At 56.4% G+C, this 19,952-nt stretch overlaps 6 protein-coding genes across 6 annotated transcripts; 3 read left to right on the forward strand and 3 right to left on the reverse strand.

The window, feature by feature from the left end:
* Positions 1-1,352: 1,352 nt before the first annotated feature.
* On the reverse strand, positions 1,353-3,587 carry QBC33DRAFT_217158 (Dimethyladenosine transferase). The gene is made up of 7 exons (XM_060422742.1): positions 3,089-3,587; positions 2,889-3,017; positions 2,683-2,823; positions 2,573-2,614; positions 2,337-2,489; positions 2,227-2,264; positions 1,353-2,178 (listed from the first exon to the last, which is right to left on the reverse strand). Exons 1-7 carry the CDS (start codon positions 3,260-3,262, stop codon positions 1,659-1,661), a joined length of 1,197 nt encoding a protein of 398 aa, XP_060287018.1. The 5' UTR covers positions 3,263-3,587; the 3' UTR covers positions 1,353-1,658.
* QBC33DRAFT_525816 (uncharacterized protein) lies at positions 3,424-6,097 on the forward strand. Its single transcript, XM_060426853.1, has one exon. The coding sequence runs from the start codon at positions 3,914-3,916 to the stop codon at positions 5,651-5,653; it is 1,740 nt and encodes a 579-aa protein (XP_060287019.1). The 5' UTR covers positions 3,424-3,913; the 3' UTR covers positions 5,654-6,097.
* A 401-nt stretch (positions 6,098-6,498) lies between these two features.
* On the reverse strand, positions 6,499-10,414 carry QBC33DRAFT_217199 (uncharacterized protein). Its single transcript, XM_060422743.1, has 4 exons — positions 10,100-10,414; positions 9,497-10,024; positions 7,017-9,435; positions 6,499-6,962 (listed from the first exon to the last, which is right to left on the reverse strand). Exons 1-4 carry the CDS (start codon positions 10,315-10,317, stop codon positions 6,678-6,680), a joined length of 3,450 nt encoding a protein of 1,149 aa, XP_060287020.1. The 5' UTR covers positions 10,318-10,414; the 3' UTR covers positions 6,499-6,677.
* A 1,155-nt stretch (positions 10,415-11,569) lies between these two features.
* QBC33DRAFT_616309 (WD40 repeat-like protein) lies at positions 11,570-13,746 on the forward strand. The gene has a single exon (XM_060432664.1). The coding sequence runs from the start codon at positions 11,810-11,812 to the stop codon at positions 13,481-13,483; it is 1,674 nt and encodes a 557-aa protein (XP_060287021.1). The 5' UTR covers positions 11,570-11,809; the 3' UTR covers positions 13,484-13,746.
* A 140-nt stretch (positions 13,747-13,886) lies between these two features.
* QBC33DRAFT_217338 (uncharacterized protein) lies at positions 13,887-17,162 on the reverse strand. The gene is made up of 2 exons (XM_060422744.1): positions 16,817-17,162; positions 13,887-16,737 (listed from the first exon to the last, which is right to left on the reverse strand). The coding sequence occupies exons 1-2, from the start codon at positions 17,047-17,049 to the stop codon at positions 14,127-14,129; spliced, it is 2,844 nt and encodes a 947-aa protein (XP_060287022.1). The 5' UTR covers positions 17,050-17,162; the 3' UTR covers positions 13,887-14,126.
* A 1,717-nt stretch (positions 17,163-18,879) lies between these two features.
* QBC33DRAFT_555316 (uncharacterized protein) lies at positions 18,880-19,599 on the forward strand (the record flags this gene model as incomplete). Its single annotated transcript, XM_060429623.1, has 3 exons — positions 18,880-19,192; positions 19,360-19,452; positions 19,532-19,599. The coding sequence occupies 3 exons, from the start codon at positions 18,880-18,882 to the stop codon at positions 19,597-19,599; spliced, it is 474 nt and encodes a 157-aa protein (XP_060287023.1).
* Positions 19,600-19,952: the final 353 nt, after the last annotated feature.

Consider the following 19,952-nt stretch of genomic DNA (forward strand, 5'->3'; position numbering starts at 1 on the left):
CTGCGAACTAATTCCTCCAGGAACGGGGAACGAACACACACCAACACCCCCCAGTCCCGACTTCCTGCATGAGTCCAGCCTGCGAAGATCCTGATCGAGCTAAGCTTTTTTGCATTGACCCCATTTGCCCTGGTCCTGGGCCTGGCGAGCCCAGCCGGTTCAGCTCCCACGCCACCATCTTTGACAGCGCCTGAGCGCACAGAACAGTCGTACGATTTTTATTCTGATTTCCAATTCCGGTTGAGTTACGAAGTATATGCGAATAGCAAGTATCCGTATAGTTTATGCTTTTGCAATGAAGAGTGGATGTGGTTACCTTTGGGCCGGGTTACCTGCCCGTCTAGGAAATCCGTGCCTCCCGGTAATATCTACACCTCCCAACCCGTGTTGTCTTGCCGATAATGTTGGGTTGGATGGGACCTGGGGTTAAATTCGGTCGGTATATCACACCTACCAACAACGCAGATACCTGGCTCCGTTCCCGGTGATGGTTGCTTTTCCGCGGGGTCGGAGTCGGGACGGAGGAGCAGCCTATCCCACCTTCGTCTGCCGCGTTTTATGTAGTATTTATCCCCGCGGCTGGAGAGCATCCAAACGGTTGATCCAGATATCGATATATTAAACCTACTCTTTCAACCTTTTAATCTCTCTTAACGTACCGCCGAGTTACAGAGGCTTGATTGGAGGGAAGGCCTCATCACCACAAGTTAAGGAACAAAAGTTTTTTCAAGCGGGCACTCGGCAGCAAAAACCATGACATCACTAACCGACGTCGCCGTTGTCGAGGTTTGTTCGTTTGAGGTATCCCTTGACTCTACCATATGTCACCCTGATCTGTATGCCGTCTCCTGGGTCATCGTATTGATCACGAATCCCTCCCGAGATAAGCCAGTAGAGTCGAAAGGCAACCGAATAATTGGATGGTCAGCAGCATTGCACCGGGGATCAGCAATGGAGTACAGTATCCGAAGGAGACGAGGGCAGCAATGGAGGTGGGTGAAAGTGACGCCTCGTGAAATTTGTGTGACAAGAGTGAAATCACGGTGAGGCAAGAATGCATTGCTCCCTTCCACCTCGTGTCAAGGGTACTGGACGCGCCCTGAACGTCAGCCAAGCAGTACTAGGGCTGGAGGGCCATCCGCACTGCAAGGGAATTGCTTCGACGCGCCCCAAAATTTCAGGAACCATGTCTCGTCTCGACAATTGAAGCCTCGTAGCCAATCAATGTGTACCTTGTCCTACGCAATACGTTGCAAACAACGAACAAGGTAGAGAAGCTGCCATCCTGAATCCCAGCCCCATGCTGACTAGTAATGATGGTAGCCGCCAGGGTGGATAGCCTCGGCGGGAGCCAAGGCCTTCCTCAGTAATCCGTAACGAGACTGTGCTTTCGCAGAAGCGCTGAGGCTTCCCATATTTAATCTTGTCTTGGGGAGATGAGAGAGTATTTCGTGTCAACCACCATTGTATCACCATGGTCTTGTGACAAGGATTTGCGATAGGACTGGCCCGTAAATGTTTAAAATATTTCGAGCGTCGTATGCAAGCGTCAAGGATCTAACCCCAGACGCTATGGATATCGGAAATCTCCCACCCAACCCAAGGACATGCATGCCCACGACTCCAGTAACTCCAAGACAAGGCACCCCGATGAGCCCTTAGGCGAAGTGGATCCCTTCAGAGTTGAATGCAAAGAGTAATTTCAGGAAGTCGTTTTCATCGCACTTCGACGCTCGCTTGTCCGCCATCTCGGTGACGTCTTCGAGAACCTTCCTGATCTTTTCCCGGACAATCTCGCCCATCTTGGTCTTCTTCCGCCTGCTCGGCGTCTTTACCGGCTGGTTCGCGGCCGCTGATTCGCTCAACTCCTTGAAGAACTCGGGCGCGTCGTCGTCCACGTCCATGATACCGCCCCATTCTTCCTCCCCCTCGCCGGCATCACCTCCTCTCGGCCCGACGTTGTTGTCCTCGACGTCCATGCCGCCTTCGTCTTCGTCGTCATCGCCACCCTCTACCACCCCTTCGTGAATCGGAATGTTGTTCATGGCGCAATATATCCTGTAGTTCTTCTCCACAATCGATAATACCTCCTTTGTGAACCAGGAGGCTCGCAGGGTTTTGTTTTTCCTGTTGAAACAAAAGCGAAGCATCCCGTCGAATTCCTCAAAACTTATGTTCCTGTTGACCCATCAGCATTAGGACTGGAGACAAGTACGAGACACTTACGGCCTCTCTTTCCCAAGTTTTGGCTCGATGCGAACAACCTATGCAGGCGGGAGTTTAGCGTGTGCCATAATTTTTTTTAAAAAGGGGTAAGTTGAACACGCAATACGCACGCTGGAGTCGACCTGTGGGGGCGGTCGGAAGTTGTTGCGTCCAACTTTCATTATGTGCGTACACCTCGCCCAGAACTGGCTGTTTAAGCTCAGCCGATTGAAAAGGGCGTCACCTGGCCGTGCCGTCAGGCGCATGGCAAATTCCCGTTGGAACTGTGCATTTGTTAGACCCGGCACTGAGGGACATGTCTGAGCAGCCTCATATGGAGAGCTCGTCTCGGGGAAGATATACGGACCATGAGTACTGAAGTCCTTGGAGGGTTGGGAAGAGCGAGAATCTGTGCGACTTCTCGTTAGCTCGGTGAAAGCTGTAGGTTTACAGATACTGAAATAGGAGGCCCCGGACCTTGAATATGAGAGGTGAGGAGATCTGGTAAGGGGTATTGCTGATAAGAACATCAAACGGAGGGAGTTCCATCTTGATCACGTCGCCGAGCAAAACCTCCAACTTATTCTGGAGCGGTGTACCCTGAACGCGCTTGGTGACCTTTGCCCCCACGACGGTTAGCGAGCCGTGGCAATGAGACTGTTCCGGGAGACGGAGAGACTGACTTCGGCAGCCATGCGCGGGTCAAGTTCGACGGCTATGACCTTGCGGACCTTCTCGAGGATCCGGACTGTTAGGTTGCCCGTTCCTGGGCCAACTTCAAGCACAACGTCGGTCGGCTTCAGGTCGGCTTTCTGTACCCACGACAGTCAGCGAAATGACCTATGCTGAGGGGTATAAGGCCATTGTCTGGGGATATACATGCCGCTACAATCTGGTCGGATACCGAGGGATTCTTTAGAATGTGTTGGCCAAATTCCTTGTTGAACTTGAAGACATTGTTCTTCGGCGGCCCGGACGGTTTCGAGGAAGTAGAGTGTCGGTCGTACGGCGAGCTCGGCGTAGCGCCTGCGCGCTTCGGCGTCTTGACCTTGCCCATTGGAGGAGTTCACGGGAAGGAAACCAGCTTGGCTTGGAAAGAAAGAGCGGTTCGTTCCTCAATTCCAAGGTCGTGATGGCGGGGCACATTCGGAGTTGAAGTTGAAGATCGAAAAAATATTTGTGGGTCGCAGCTTATCTTATCAGCTAGCCCCACATGTGGGGGCTGGGAAAAAGTGGCTTTGAGTCGCAATGCCGGTGACGTCGTCAGCCTTGAAGATGGAACCGAGAAACCGAGGCCGTTGGAACGCCTCCGTAGCGATTCCAGTTGCATTGACTGCGGCCCGGCGAGACCACGAACCTCGTTTAAATGCAGGAGGGAAGAGGCCACGACTACAACTCACGCGGAACCCGTTCGATTTAGTCCAGCAAGGCTGTTTCCCCCTGAAGCTTTGTGGATCTCGGTTTCGTTGGTCTAAGCTAGGGAGGCTGAGCCGATCAGTCCACGTCGCCCTCGTCGAAAGCTCGAACAGTCGAAATCGAAACGCCCATTTAGGGGCCATTTTGTTCCAGACGTCCCTCCATGAGCCAGACAGTCGTCCTTAACTCTCGTCGTTCCCTCCTCAGCGATGCACGGTAGTCTACATTGCCCCGCGTCAAGAACGAATTACCACCATATTCCAAGGCGCAATCGAATTCAGACGGCGACAACATGTCAATACGGATAGCCCTGGACAACGCTCCCGAGTTTTACACCAATCTGGATGTCATCCGGGGCCGCGTAATCCTCGGAGTCAGCCGCCATGAGAATGTTGGCGCCATCATTGTGAAGCTCGAGGGCGAGTCCAAGACGGCCCTCGCTGTGCCGGCTGAAGGTGGGCAAGGTAACCGTGGCCCCAGCAGCGGTGAAATCGTCCACGAGAACCACAAGATTCTCTACAAGGTCGCCCAGGTCTTCCCTGATGAGAACACCCCAGCCATCCCCCCTTTCATCCTTGCGCCGGGCCAGCACGAGTATTCGTTCCGGTTCAAAATCCCCTTCAACAATGCCTGCGGCGACCCCTCCGCAATGGCCAGCCTAGGCGGCCTCACAGGAGCAGGGGGCTTTGGTTCTGGACCGAGCATCTTCGGTCTTGGTGGTATCAGGGTCATGGATGGGAGCAAGCAACTGCTGTATTCGCACGTCACCAAGACGCTGCCCCCGAGCTTTACCGGCTTCCCCAGGCAAGCCGAGATCCGGTACTACATCAAGGTCACGGTGCAACGGCCCGGCTTATTCAAGGAGAACTGGAGATACCATGTTGGCTTCAAGTTCCTGCCCATAGAACCGCCCAGGCCTGCAGCGACGAGCCAAGAAGCATACGCACGCCGGCCATTCACTTTCCGCCCCCGGAGTCCCGGACTTCAATCCCCAGGGAAAGGGTCGTTTCTCGGCAACCGACGGCAAAGCAACCAAGGAAGCCCGGTTCCTTCTCCTTCCCCGGTCCCTGTTACCGGCGAGGACGGCAAAATGCAGCCACCCTCAGGTCCTGTCGCGCCATCGGTCGAGATGTCGGCGCGCCTGCCACACCCCCCAATCCTTACGTGCAACAAGCCCGTACCGCTCCGCCTGGTCGCCAAGAAGCTCGCCCCGGGCACCGCGGATATCTTCCTCGTCAGCCTGCAGATCGACCTGATCGGCACGACGGTGATCCGGTGCGAGGACCTCGTCAACACCGAGACCTCCCGCTGGGTGATCATGTCGCGGCACGGGCTCTCCATCCCCGTTTCCCACGCCGCCGACGGCGTCGGCGCCGAGGCCGTCGTCCCCGAAGCCCTCTGGCGCGACAGCCCCCTGCCCAACACCGTCATGCCCAGCTTCCTCGCCTGCAACCTCAGGCGCTCCTACCAGCTCGAGATCAAGATCGGCCTGAGCTGCGGGAAACCCTCTTCGTCGTCGTCCTCCTCCTCCACTTCCTTCTTCAAGGCCAAGTCCCGCTCCCAGCTGGATGCCGACGTCCCACAGGCCATCCACCTGCCCCTGCACTTCAGCGCGGTGGATGTGTACTCCGGCCTCGCGCCGCCGGCACCGCTCCTCGAGGCGATGCGCCGCCAACAACAACAACAGCAGGCAGGCAGGCGGAGACCATCAGCGACCATTACCACCAGCGCCACCCGGCCGCAAGCCCAGCGACCCCCGCAGCAGCGACCGCCGATCCCTCCTCCGCGACCGGCGGCACAAGCTCAACAGCAGCAGCAGCAGCAGCAACAACCGCCGCCCCACGACCCGCTATACCCGCCGCAGCTGGCTCCCGGGCAGGACTCGCCGCCGTACGACGACGCGCCGCCCAGCTACGACGAGGCCGTGGCCGAGTCCGTGTCCGGGCCGGTGGTGCCCGACGGGACGGCGAGGCCGGCGTACAGCGGGGTCACCAATGAGAACGGGCCGAGCACGATACCGGAGAAGGGGTGAGTGATTTGGAAAAAAGGGGGGGCAAGAGGCGGGGTTAGATCCTCTGGTCTGGGGGGAGTTGGGCTGTGTTTATGGTGTCATTTGCAGGAGAGAGACGTCTCACTTATCGATCGGTTAGTGGGTCCTGGAGAGGCAATGGCGTACTGAGCGTATAGAATCATTCATGACACGGGGAATATGTGAATATTTGAAGGTTTCAGTGTATCTTTTCATCGATCAAATGCTTAGGCGCAGGGGTGGTATAGGAGAAAGACAGGCCCCAGGAAGACGTAGTCATGGTTTATAGAAATAGACCTCTCCCTTTCTTGACACGCTCACACACACCACAAGCAGCAACGATAGATTGCGCAAGCATTTATTCATTTACATTTACATCAATTGACCCTGAATTAGCGCGACAGACTCGATATTGAACCCGCGAGTCTTGTCCCGCCAGAAAGCAACTCAAAACTCATGGTAAGAGTAGGTAGCCCCCTCTGGACGCGGCACCTCGATGAAAAGCCACGCTGTAGCTCCCAACAAAACGTGTTTCCCACTTTCCCAGCCCTTGCTCATTCGGTGTATATGTAATGTAGGTACTGTACCACCACCGACGGACGGGCCGAGCGAGGATGCCCCGCGATTAAAATCAAAAGGGCAAAGAAGGGGCTTCCTGCGCAACTGCTAAGCCACTGAACAATGCTATGCCCGTAGAATCAAAATCAAAAAAAAATGGGCGGAATGCGTATAACCCGTTCCCCAGACGCCGCCCCTTGTGACAGCCTCCCTGTCGCCCGCCCTTAAAAAACACCGACGCGATAAAAGTTCATGTCATGTAGCCACAGCGCAGTCGTTGATCAGCGTGTATTAAGATCGTAAGTATCAAAACGCCCGGGGCATCCGAAACCAGACACCCCATATCTCTCCCACCCCCCGCGCAGTCGGGAGGAGTGGCCATCAGCTCCAACGGGCTGAGTTATGCCTTGTTGAGGCCCCGGATGGGCAACTGGACCGTCGGGTTTGTCGAGCTCTGTGTGCTTGGCGCCTAATCATCATCCAGGAGCTCAATAACCTCGACGTTCTGGTTCCTCGACACCGGGGGAGCCGGCAAGGAGCCCGACTTCGCCGCCGCAGGTGCTGACCTCGGTTCGTCGTCATCGGTATTGTCGTCAACTTCGTCCTCGACGGTAGCGGTCCAGGTTCCGTCTGCGGCGACAAGCATCGACTTGGCATGCAGCTTTCCCTGCCTTTCTAGTTGCTGGCGGGCTTCGAGGAGGAAGCCGTCAACGCGTAGGCTGTAAGGCCGGGCATCCTTGAAGCAGATGGGACACTTCCACTTGTCAGGGTTCGACGGTTCGCTGGGCTTGGGGCAGTTGCACTGAACTCGGCCATGGGGACACTTCGCCGGGGCTTTGGCCGGCCTCGTATTCAGCCAAGTCTCCAGGTCGAAGCACTCCATGTGCGTACATGCTATGCCCCTGGCGGGGATCTTGAACATGACTGAGGTGAAGGGATCCGCGAGGTCGATGGAGAGCTCCTTATCGACCAGCAAGATACCGTCGTCATCCGCTTTTCCGCTCAGACGGGACTTGATGATCCCCAGAGTTCTCTCCGGGCTGGTGAAGCCGTGCCTCTCGACGTAGGCGAGAACTTCCGAGTGGCTCAGAGTCTGCACGAGCTCCACGGCCACGATGAACTGACCGTTGGTCGGCTGCTTCGCATCAGCCACCGCAATGCGGAGGTCGTTCGTGCCAGGAACGATGTACGGCGTGAGCTCTGCAGGAAGGTCTTTGCCGTTTTGCATATGCCTCCGAATTTCAATGACCCGATTGTTCAGTTTTACCGAGATATGTGGAGGCCAATTTGTCTCCATTGAGACCCATGCGTGTTCGGGTATGGAGGCGGACTTGGATCTAGAAAAGCAGCACCTAAGCCTCCACCGGAGGGATCCATTGAAATGCTCAGTCACGGGCAGGCGTTCTTCGGGCTTCCGGCGGCTTGTGGATGTTAGAGCACACTGCTCACCCGTCACCGCGAAATTCAGCTTGTAGAGGCGGTTGACCGGAGGAACGGCGGTTGGCGGCACAGGAAGTGACTTGACAGCCTGGTAATACCGCTCGGCAGGGCCGTCGCTGTCCGTCGTCCGCACAGTCCTCTTCGGGCTGCGAACCTGTGCCTGGTGGAGCGACATCAGAATGGACTTCCTATCCTGAGGGTCGGCAGGCCACTCGTGCCTCGGTATATAACCCCGCTTCGGCGCTACAAACTGATCTGGGCCCACTGGTTGTGTCTGTCTCTGACGCACATTCGGCACCTGTTGCACATGTTGCACATTTGGCGTGTGTTGTTGCACATTCGGCGTGTTTTGTTGCACATTTTGCGTGTTTTGCTGCATGTACGATTGGCGCGCGAGTTGCTGCTGGAGCAATACAATCCCATTCGGAAACGTAGGCGTATGCCCTGCAGATGTAGGGGCGGCAGCTGGCGCAGCAGTTCCAGGCGGCGTGACAGAGAGTTGGGATGGATATGGGAGGGCCTGTCCATGAGAAACGGCCCTCCCCAGTCGGGGAGTGGGAGGGCCGGTGACAGGATTAGTTGAAAAGGGTTGGCTTGAACAAACTTGTAGTCGCTGGTGCATTTGTTCATACTGTTCCAGCATTCCGCCAGCCACCACGCCTGTGTTTTGCGTCTGTTGTGTTATTTGGTATGAGGGGAAGTTCACATAACCAGGCGATTGCGGTTGCTGCGCCATGGCATGATGCCCGGTGGGCTGAGTGGCCACCTGCCCACGGGGTACGCCGGCGCCCTGTTGATGGGTCGGTTGTTGGGGGGGCCCGTTCATGTATGGCGAGGTTGGAAATTGGCCTGAGCCTGGGCCTGGTCCTGCAACGGCATGTAGAGTAGGCCTTCGCGGAGGAACACTATTGCTCGGAAGGGTTGGAGTCCCAGGATGAGAGCCCGAATGTTGCCCTTGGGCCTGGGGCCTTGGTGACATACTCAGCCCGAGAGTGGTGGCCGACTGTGGAGTGGGAGACGCAAGGGGTCCCTGTCCCGGCGATCGACCCTGGTATAGTTGGTAGGCTTGATTCATGACGTGTCTAAAATACTGGATCAAGGTTGTGTTGCGTTGCTCGAATTGGTCGGGCTCCACCTGCAGAAGGAACGGCGGAAAGGTGCCCGTCGCTGTTAGGTGGTTACTTTGGTCGTCGAGAAATGCCTGGTCTATGGTTACGCCAAGGGGTCCATCTGGCACACCAAGTCTTCGCCGGGATGCCGTGAAGAGGACTACCTGGAGGACGCGCGAGAAACAGTGCAGCTCTACAAGGAGCTCCTCGACAAGGTATGGATATCTTCGTCTCAATGTCGCCTGTGTGAGACTGCTGAAGTTGAACGAGACTCTCAGCAAGAAGGACCCCACAGAGTCGACCATCGAGGAGTATTGTGGTGACTTTTGGAGGAGTTGAGGGAGCGGCGCCGGCAGATTCGCGAACCAAAACGAGTTCGCAGGCGACAGCAGGTCATTCTTCTTCAGGATCTGCTCGATAACCGTGAAGCCGGCGTCCAAAATACCGGGTGGATGGGCTAGATATCTGTATGCCTCATTTCGGTCCCGAGACCAAATGCAAAACAACTGATGTAATGCGAGGAAGAAACTATCGCTCATCTTACAGGCTTCCCTTAGTAGCAGCATCCTGGGCCATTCGATGTCTTGCGAGAAAGACTGAGGACCGCCGCAGGAAGTGATCCATGACTCGATGATTATAGAGTATTGAGAGAAGTCCATTGCATTTGTACCTTTCTGCCTGATTTCTCGTTAGCTTCCCACTATACATAGTTGTTTCACGGCATAGGTGTACGGCATACTCTGTGCGTCGCCGTTTTGAGGGAGGGCCGTTGTTGGCCATAGGTTGGTTCGACGTTGTGGTGGATGATCGCACCACATTTGAGCTCGAATCAATTCCTCTGGTGCCTTCGAAATTCGGAGCCGTTGATGGTTGGTTCATAGCGGCCCGGGTAACCTGCATCGGTGCAGTCGTATGTGGCGGTAGCGGCTGTGGCAATGATCGGGTACGGACAGGTTGTGGCTGAGACGGTGCCGAGACAGGAGGAGACCGAATACCCACGCCTGTTCCTCGCGGCGAGGGCGCATCCATCTCTTGAGGTGTGTGCGCGTTGGCTGATGCGGGCAAGGGGTTGTCTAGAGTCAAGGCATGCACAAATCGCGCTTCGGTGACGGGAAGCGCCACGGAGTTCGGGGGGCCCGTCGGCTGTCCCATATCTTGACCCTCCGGGAGGGAGGCAGGATTGGGATTAGGACTGTATACCGATGTTGAGACAGCCGGGCTCGGTTCGTCGCTTGGGGCGGGGGAGGGGAGGACGCTCGATGGTATCCTGGTACTATAGGTCAGGACCTTCTTCCTCTGTATAATCTGAGATGGGTAGGGGAGGGAGGGAGAGGATCCATACGGTTGAGCGGCCTGCTGTTGTGACTGTGACTGTGGCTGCTGAGGCTGATTCGAACGAGGAGTGCTTGGCCGAGGAGTAGGTTTGACGGGATGAGTATTTACCATCCATGACGGCTGGCGACCACCAATGAAGGTTTTGACAGTTGAGTTCGACGAGGCGACTTGCCATTCAGGAGGAAGAAAAGACTGGGAGCGGGCAGACGGCTGTCGCGCTGGCATGATGAGGCATCGGGGTTGTTGCCCGCCAAGCAGTTTGGGGTTCGTATGGATATCTCTAGACTTCGGGCAGGGTGTCAGAACATGGCTCAGGTCGGGATCAGAGTCGATAGTTCGGACCGTGAGGAGCCCTAAGTATGCGCCGGTGGGAATCTGGGGCGTAGATGGGTCGAGAAGGATAAGGAGTCGTAGAGTCGATGGAATTGGGGTGGGCGAGGAAGGAGATAAAGATCAAGGCAAGGAAAAGTCTCTTCTACCTTGCAAGCGGAATTTCCGGCACAAATACCTTACCACCTTGCAAAAGCAGCAGAGGAAAAGGCTGCCAGGCAGGCCTTCTTTGTTGGCATGCAAGTCACTTCGAAGTCAAGTTCAGAATCATCTCTCTTGCAGTCGCGCCTGCGGCTCGGGGCCATCCCAACCGAAAATTAGTGCCATATAATCCAGCCAATTAAACCACCCAGTCTGACAGCTGTTGGCGCTTATGAGGGGCCGCATCCACAGTGAATCAGATGGAAGCCGATTCCAGTCCGATTTTTATAAGCCTAGGCCAGCTTGAATTCCAAGGTTATTTCAAGGTCGTATATTCGCCCTTTGCAACATGTCCATAGCCTTATTTTCATTATGTACATAGGAGGAGAAGGAAGAACCAATGTGGATAGTGGCCTACCAATCTGTCCATCCCGATGCCCCATTCTTCATGAGGAGGGCGTCAAAGCCAGTGCACAAGCCACGTGATGGGCACCAGATGGCGACCCAGTCTACCAGGTACAGCAGTAACAAAAAGCAAATTCGGTACACTTCTTCAAAGCGGGAACTCAACTGGAGAGGAAGAGTTGGAGTCTTGGGAGTAACCCACTAATTGCTCTGCCCCTCAGGGTTAAAGTTGAGATGGTAGCTTGGGAAGTGCACCAATGCCCTACAGATACAACTGGAATGTCCTGATCGGCTCCCGTCTCTTCTGAGTTGTTGGCAATGGATGTAAATATGAAAGAGAGGTGTTTCAAGTTTCGAGGAATAGTGGCTACAAGCCGCCCAGGCAGGTCAGGATGATGATGCTGCGATACTGCGATACATCTCGTAAGTTCGTTAGCTCGGTGTAAAAGGTAGATTTATCAAGGCTTAGACCCAGTGTGTAGCAAATAGGAGCACCCGACATGTTGCACGCCACAAAGGGACTGGGAGTACAACAACAAAAATGAGGAAGATGCGGCATTGAAGGAGCGGAATAGAAGAGGTATGTCCAAGTACTATACTACCTTGGTACATAGCAGGCTACAAGAATGGCTGAGGTGTGGCTGCAATACAAGAGAGCGTAGGTGATCCCTGGGCGTCGGGCGGCGGGGGTCGCAGACATCGCATCGGAAGATCTCCAGTCCGATGCAGCCAATCAAAATCCCCTGATCCGTTTACCAATGCATAACGAGAGAAAAAAAAAGAAGCTTGACCTGCAAAGTCCATCAACGCAACCTAAAGATATAAGCCGCGATCGACCATCATGGCGGCAGAAGTGGCCGCGCTTGCTCAATTGAAGCTCGCCTCGGGGCCGTCGCCCATCACGGCTGAGCAGAAATACTGGAAGTCATTCAAGAACCCGAAATTGCACACCTCGACTGCATCATGGCCCATCACCCACATCAGCTTTCCCGCACCCTCGGCGGCGACAGCAACGTCGAGTTCCCTCGCAACAGCGGCCAAGTCCAATGATCTCTTTGCCGTGACGTCCGGCCCCCGCGTCGACGTCTACTCGATCCGGAAAAGGGAGCCCCTGAAGACGATAGGGCGATTCGAGCACGTGGCGCGGAGCGGCGAGATACGGGCTGACTCGCGGGTCCTGGTGGCTGGAGACGACTCAGGGAAGATGCAAGTATTTGACGTTGCGGGCGGCGCCCGGTCGGCGGTCCTCAAGACATGGCATACCCACAAGCAGCCCGTATGGGTGACGAAGTGGTCCCCGACGGAGATGACAACACTCATGAGCGGGAGCGACGACAAGACGGTCCGACTATGGGACCTGCCCTCGAACACCCCGACACGGACGTTCTCGGGCCACCAGGACTATGTGCGATGCGGCGCGTTCATGCCGGGCCCGGGAGCGCACGGGAACACGCTTGTGTCGGGCAGCTACGACACGACGGTCCGGCTGTGGGATCCCCGGTCACCCGGCGGCGCCATCCTCACCTTCAAGCACACCGCCCCCGTCGAGACGGTCCTCCCCCTCCCCTCCGGCACGACCATCCTGGCGGCGTCGGGCACAACCATCTCGGTGCTCGACCTCGTCGCCGCAAAACCGCTCCACATCATCAGCAACCACCAGAAGACGGTCACGTCGCTCTGTCTCGCGTCCAACGGCCGGCGAGTCATCAGCGGCGGCCTGGACGGGCACGTCAAGGTCTTCGACACCAGCAACTGGAAGGTCGTCGCGGGGTCCAAGTACCCAAGCCCCATCCTCTCCCTCTCCGTCATCTCGGCCGGCGCCAACCACAGCGACCGCCACCTCGCCGTGGGCATGCAATCGGGCGTCCTATCGCTGCGCACCCGCCTGACAGGCGCCGCCGCCGAGCGCGACCGCGCCCGCGAAGCCGAGCGCTCCGCCCTAGACGCCGGGGCCGACGCCGTGGACCGACTGGACGCCGCGCGGGCGCGCCGCGCCCGCTCCACCGCCTTGGGCCGGTCCATGGAGATGCTGGGCGAGACGGTCGACTTCGTGATCCCGACCAACGAGGACAAGGACGGCAAGCGCAAGCGGCGCGTGCGGCAGCAGCCCTGGCAGAAGGACCTGCGGCACGGGCGGCACGGGCAGGCGCTCGACGCGGTCCTCGAGTCCCCCTCGCCGAACCCGCTGACGGCGCTGACGCTGCTGGTGGCGCTGCGGCACCGCAGCGCCCTGCGCGACGCCCTCGCGGGCCGCGACGAGGTCAGCGTCCAGCCCGTCCTGCGCTGGGTGTCGCGCCACATCGTCGACCCGCGCTACGCGCCCGTGTGCGTCGACGTCGGCCTGCACCTGCTCGACCTGTACGGCGAGTTCGTCGGCGGCTCCGCCGAGCTGGCCGAGGGCTTCCGCGTCCTGCGCATGCGCGTCGTCCGCGAAGCCGAGAAGGCCCAGATGGCCTGCCAAACCAACGGCATGCTGGAGAGCTTGTTGGTCGGCGCTGCGACGAGGGGGGCGTGATTTGGAGTCCCCCGGGGATGGACGAAACGGAGGGGTTGGATGTGATGAGCATGGAAAAAGTGGGGGAGGGGTGATGTGGTCAAGTTTCCGGTTCATGGTTTTTCAACTGCATTGCGTCGGCGTTAGTGGACGGCTTACAGGCGGACTGGAAAAGAAAGAATGAACCAAAAGCAAAAATTTGTCTCTCACGAGAGACAGCCTGTATAGACAAGATATCTAGACCTGGGGTGAAATAGACTGCTGTCGTTTCCCGTCGCTGAGAATCTGCACGGCATCGAGTAATAAGGCTCACCACATTCCGCACTCATGAGCTAACCAGTATGTTCAGGCAACAGACCATATGCTCGTTTTCTCACGCCTTTCAGTTCAGGTATCATTTGCCATAGTCCAGCCAAATGACAAGTCCAGCCTGCGCCTTGATTTCCCACCACCAACTTCCGTGGCTCTAAGAGAGGTCCGTTAAGTGTGTGTACATGTCAATAATGGTTTCCAGAATGGAAGACAGAAGAGAGAAGCCAACATCGGTCCCGCATTCTCCCCGCCCTGTCATCTAAACCCAAGAGATTCGTGCCGTTTCCCATTCCTCCATTATTTTTACATGCGATGTATTACGTCGGTTTCCTATCAAACATCCCAAATCTCGTCAATATCCATGGCCATAGCCATGACCACGCCTGCGAGACCTGCCTGTCCCGATATCGATCTGGCGCATCTCCTCAAGGAGTGACAGATCGCCACCGCCTGCGCCCGCGCTACCCCATTCATCGTAGCCCATGCTCCTGCTAGCGGGCAACGCTCCGCTCATGGAGGGAGGGCTAGTAAGAGCAAGCGGGACTTTCGCAGGGATCGGAGGGCCGTTGTTGCCTCCATACGTCCCTGCCCTGGTCCTCTCCCCGGGGCTGCTACCATACATGGGCGCATGGTTTTCGCTTGGGTAATCGAATGTCGAGGCCCGCGCCAACGTCCGAGGTGGCGTGAAGTTGTCTTGGTGATGCGGGAGAGGAGCGAGCGGGCTGGAACCATGCGAAGCAAAGGGATCGCCACCCGGCGACCCGTTCGCGCCCGCCATGACAGGCATGGCGGACGCTCGGTTGGACTTCTTTTGAAGTCTGTTACGGCCTGTGCTGGCGGGAGTGGAGGGCGCAGGCGAGTCCGCGAAGGAAATATCCTGTGATATATACCCCGAACTCGGCGCCATGGACTGTGGCCGGCCCGCGATTCGTAATTGTCTGCGGCCAGACGGTGGCAAAGCCTGCGGCCCGCCGGGAGAGGGCCTTGATGAGGAAGGTCCCGGAGGCTTCTTGTTCTTGGGCTCGGGCTCTGGGGCCCACGTATCCATCGGTAGGTGGTCTGAAGGATCAACCTCGCGGCCATCGTAAGTGATTATCTTTCCTCTCGATTCGTTGTAGTCAGGACGAGAGACGGACTGTTCTGAAGTAGCCGAGGGAAGGCTAGGGTTCAGAGCATCGTACGAGTCCGGCCCGAAGGGGACGCCAGACAAGCGGCGACCATCACTCAGAGGGGGGGCAGGGCTTATAGATTTCCGCCGGATGGTGTGGCGTGGATTCGGGCTTAGGTCTCGCTGTGGCATTGGAGAGACAGATCCTGACCTGGCGGCCTCCGCCGTTGTCGACCCTCCGGAATATGGGACTGGGCTACGACTGTGATGTTGAGGTTGCGGTGGTGTTGTGTAGGGAACCGGCGAACCATTTGACGCGTAATTCGACGGAAGACCATTCATTTGGCGGCCGCGTGGCGGAGTCGACATGGCAGGCTGTGTATAGTGTCTCTCCATGCGCCGGTCCTCATTGATCCGGTGGGAGATTTCCTGCACAAGGCTGGGGTCCATGCCGGGAACCAAGGAAGCCGGCACGGGTGGTAGATCGTACGTATTCGACGTGTCGTCGAGTTCGCTCCGGTAGGGAAGAAGCAATTGGCCCTGTGCGTTGTACGAGTCGGAAGTGGCTTGAGACGGGTGGTCTAGATCTCTCGAGATCATAGCCGAGTCAGAGGATTGGTAGGCGTTTGGGTTGTAGTAACCAGTAGAATCGCGGCCAGAATCGCGGCCACGGCTACCGACGTTCAACGGAGCGGGACTCGCGACCGGGTCGAATTCAGGCTCGTATTGGGGCATCCGAGAGCCGCTTCTTCTGAACGAGCTTACCAGCATATTGTCTGGGGAGTCTGGAGCATCCTCGACAGTCGGCTGCATCGATCTGTTGCTCAAATCGCATGTCGGGTCATACGCATAGTGAGCGGGAGGCGAAGAATGGTGATGATATTCCTCGCCGGAAAATTGGGCAGCGGCCGGAGCTGCAGGAGCGGAGTCATAGGCCTTATAAGTAGGCCGCCCCGGATATGTCGCGGGCACCGAGCGCCTGTGAGCCTCATTCCGCAAGACATCTTGCCTCATAGTCGGCGGCGTTCCCTTAGCTGCCACGCTGTCAAAACTGTTTCGAAGCCCCTGTTCCTGAGTCATTCCGCTGTTGTTCCGGCTTCTGTGGACAGGAGGCGGAGGAGGCCGATCGTCTTCGAGAGGCGCGGGGCTTTCGCTCATTTGGAGCATGTAAGCATCCGAGCCATGTCTGGAGTTCTGACGCTCGTATGATTGCTGACGGTAGTTCGGGCTGATGTCATCAGGGTGGACCGAATACCGGTCATGCTGTTCTGGCGTATGGTATTGGGACATAGACGGCTCTGCCCGCTGCACTGGAGCTCCATAGCCACTATTCGATAAGCCGGGCGACTGGTGATCCTGTTGTTGATACCGGCTTGAGGCGGGCGGGGGTGTCTTGTACTCGACCTGCTGAAGGGGAGACTGGTTCGGGACATAGGATGTGGACGGATTGGGCTGAGGGCGTTGCGGAGTTTGGACGAAATCCGGGGTTTGCTGCACCGGGACCTTCCCGGTGACTGGGTCTGAAGGAAGAGGACGTCTCTTAGGGACGCTCCTCTGTTGGGATCTAGAACCATCGACTTCCGAAGGGCCAGGCTGCCTCGCTTTTACCGCGGGCTTCTCTGGCTTCGGCCGGGTGTCGTAGTATGTGATTTCTATGCGGATATCGCCAGCATATTTGCCCTTGCAAGTAAGTTGGTGCCACAGGTCGTTCTGCCCACCACCAGGCACGACGACCTCCCGGAGGTCAATCCATGCCTCGCCGATCAGGTCCGTCTTCTTATCGTCGTTGAAAACGGAGACTTTCAGCTGGTAGTAATCCGGAGAATCGTGGACGTTAAATCTGAGCTCCTGGTCCCTATTTGGTAACATGTCAGTTATGGCAAGCTCGGGACCGGCGGCGTGGACAAAGGTGCCATAGGCAAGAGAGAAAATACCATTTCGGCGTCTGTCCGCCGCGAATATCCGTATTCGTCTTCCTCGCCTCCTTTCCCAGACGTGCTGCGCAGTAGGGGTCCTGCTTCCCTATGGTTTTCCTGTTGGGTAGGTTCTTGGCCCGGTCGACCACGACAACGAGAGTCCCAATGGGCGGGCCATCAATGGTCATGTCAGAATAGATTCCGGCGGTGTGCATGCCGTTCAGGGGGTGAGCCTTGGCTTTGGCCGCCATTTTGCCGGATTTTGAGGGCAAGATTGCGACTTTTCGTGGTGCAATACCGATGCTGTCAGGCTTTGTTTACGTCGTCGTTCCCTGTTGGCGGGTCGGCTCTCCAAGCCTGAAACGGGACAAGCAGTTCAGCACGGGATGACGGCGGAGTGGAGAAGAGAAAGAACCCAAGGCTGTTGAAAATGAGAAAAGAACTCGTTGGATCATCGGACAGAGCGACAATGCCGAGTCAATGGGCCATGAATGGGAGAAAAGAAGGGAAGGTGCAGCTGCAATTGTCCCGTTGCTTGTTGTTTTCCAACCATAGTGAGGTAGACGGCCGCCTGGCAAGGTACGAAGCTAACTCGACTGCGTACCAATCAAGGAGACGCATTCTATTCCGTCTATTCCGCTTTGGGGATAATGGGGGTGGTTGGTGCACTTTCGCAGGGTTGCTAGCGTGGTGGAGACTGTAAATCGGCGAGGCTGGCAGGACTTGGCAGTCCTAACCAGGGTTGTGGTTGCTAGCGTCACAGGTCAATCGCAGGGATTCGACAGCCTCCTCTGCCGGCTTGTTTCCCAAAGTACGACTCTGCCCTGGCATATTCCGCTATCACCGGCATCATTACCAACACCTCAATCCTGTGGTACTCCTCGCGAATGTGAAACATGCAATCTTGACTAACCATCCTTGAGTTTGTGCCACAGCTGCCACTCAATGGACGATTTGATATCGTTCGACATGGCGTGCCCACTCACACCGGAAACAGCCTTAGGAGAAACTCCAAATCCTTGCCTCGGCGATTTCGGCATCCAATTCGATCTCTGATGCCCCGCAATCTGACGCGTTGATCCCAGTATCGATGCTTTTCTTGGCGTAGATTTTCACAAGGAAATACGGATTACAGACGCTCCGTACACAAAGTTACCGACGGGAGTACGTATAGCTCAATGCCTCTATGTGTGAAGCCAAAAGTTGCCATATTGGATTAGTTGGTGACGTTCCATCCCCCTGCAACGGGCACATACTGTACATTTTGCATCTTACTGTGGTACATACATGCATACGTGCTGATTGATTGCTTGGCATCTCCAGGAACGCTTGTTTGGAGTGCGCTGCGCCTCGTGTCGTCAGCAGGCCTCGTCAACCTCCACCACATGGTTCTATAATTAACTCGACCTATCCATAATTATTCTCCGCCATCAAGGTCATCGCATCCTCGAGGATTCCCATTCGCTTCGAGCGATTGACTTCGTCTACCTAGTCTGACGCTGGACGTGGTGGTAAGGCTCTGTGGGTCAGAGGGATCTCAGTGTTCTCTTCCCTAGAACGCCTTCCTATCAGTTACCAAGGGGCAGCCAGTCATACTAACTCGTCCCAACCTTCATATGACAGCTTAAAATAAACCAGCACCAGGGACTGCTCCGTCTGAAGGGTATGCAAGGGCTTTTAAATGCGTCCAGCTGCTGCAGAAGGTGAAAGATGCGGGCCGCCCCTTGAGAAATAATCCCCAAGATCAGATAACTACCTTGCTAAAAGTATGTGATATGCAGCATGTCAAAGAATCCAAGAATACCTAAGAACCCCAACAGCCGTGCATCTGCCAATTCAAGATAAGCAGCCTGGTTTGACCACTCAGAATCACGGATTGGCCCGGGGGATCTCCGGCACCTTGGCGTTGGAATTAGGCCCCTGATGCAAAGCAGATGCTGGGTGATTAATCAACGTCATAATTCCGAGCCTCACAACATCGAAATCGCCCCTTAATGTCTTCCTTGTAGAACACCTTCTGTCCCCCTCCCCCTCACCGCCCAATCAAATAAGGGAAAAGACCGAAGAGACATAAAAACAAAATGTCCTCCCGACCCCCAGAGACCTCCCCGCCCTCCCCCCATCCGCCGGCCATCAACTACGTCGTCGGCTTCCTGATGGTGGGGCTGGCCTGGGGCCTGACGACGCCCTTCATCCGGCGGGCGGCGCGCGAGCACCGGCCCCCCGCGCACCCGGTCCTCGAGTCCGAGGCCGTGCGCTCCAGCCGCCTGAGGTCGCGGGCCTACGGCGCCTTCTTCGCCGTCGTCGACCTGCTGCGGAACCCGCGCTACGCCGTGCCGCTGCTGCTGAACCTGACGGGGAGCGTCTGGTTCTTCCTGCTGATCGGGAAGGCTGGTGAGTTTTTGGGGCTCTTTGTTTACCCCTCCTCTCTGTGCTCTTTTCTGCTTTTTCGTCTTCTTTTCTTGTCTCTTTTCGTTTCCCGTTTTCTCGCCCCCTTTCAGTCCTGCATTATGGGAGCCGCTGGTGAAAAGTGACGGTCACTAATCCCGTCCCCCACGTAGAACTGAGCCTGACGGTCCCCATCGTTAACACGCTTGCGTTCCTCTTCACCGTGGTCGGGGAATGGTGGGTGGAGAAGAAAGTGATCAGTCGAGGTAGGTCGAATCCATCTCTGTTTATCCCTTCCGCCCCCGCCTGGAAACTCGCCTGCTTACTTGCCACGCCTCACCCCAGAGATATTGGTGGGCATGATACTGTCTATCTGCGGCATTGCCTTGTGTGTACATAGCAAGAGTGGTTGACGGGGGTTGAGCCCCAGGCCAGGAGCCTTCGATTTTTGCTTGTAAGCCTTTTTGTTAGCATATAGCGCTATTGATCCTGTTACCTCCACGAAGCTTGCGATAACAGGGTAGATTTTATGTTATGCGCACACCTGATATCACTATGTAGGCTATTGGGAACATATATCGTGATGAAAATCAGGAGATGTTAAGGATTCCCAATTTTGCATCGACGGGATCATGCATTGGCTTCGACCACTTATCCACTCCCACCGTTTTACACACTAGAAAGCCTCATATACATACACTTAAGCACCGTAAGCTATGAAGAAGACACTTGCGCCAACAGTAACTCCCGACAGATGGGGCGGTTT

The sequence above is a fragment of the Phialemonium atrogriseum genome (assembly GCF_030411735.1).
Source record: "Phialemonium atrogriseum strain 8032-3 unplaced genomic scaffold QBC33scaffold_3, whole genome shotgun sequence".
Taxonomy (NCBI): domain Eukaryota; kingdom Fungi; phylum Ascomycota; class Sordariomycetes; order Cephalothecales; family Cephalothecaceae; genus Phialemonium; species Phialemonium atrogriseum.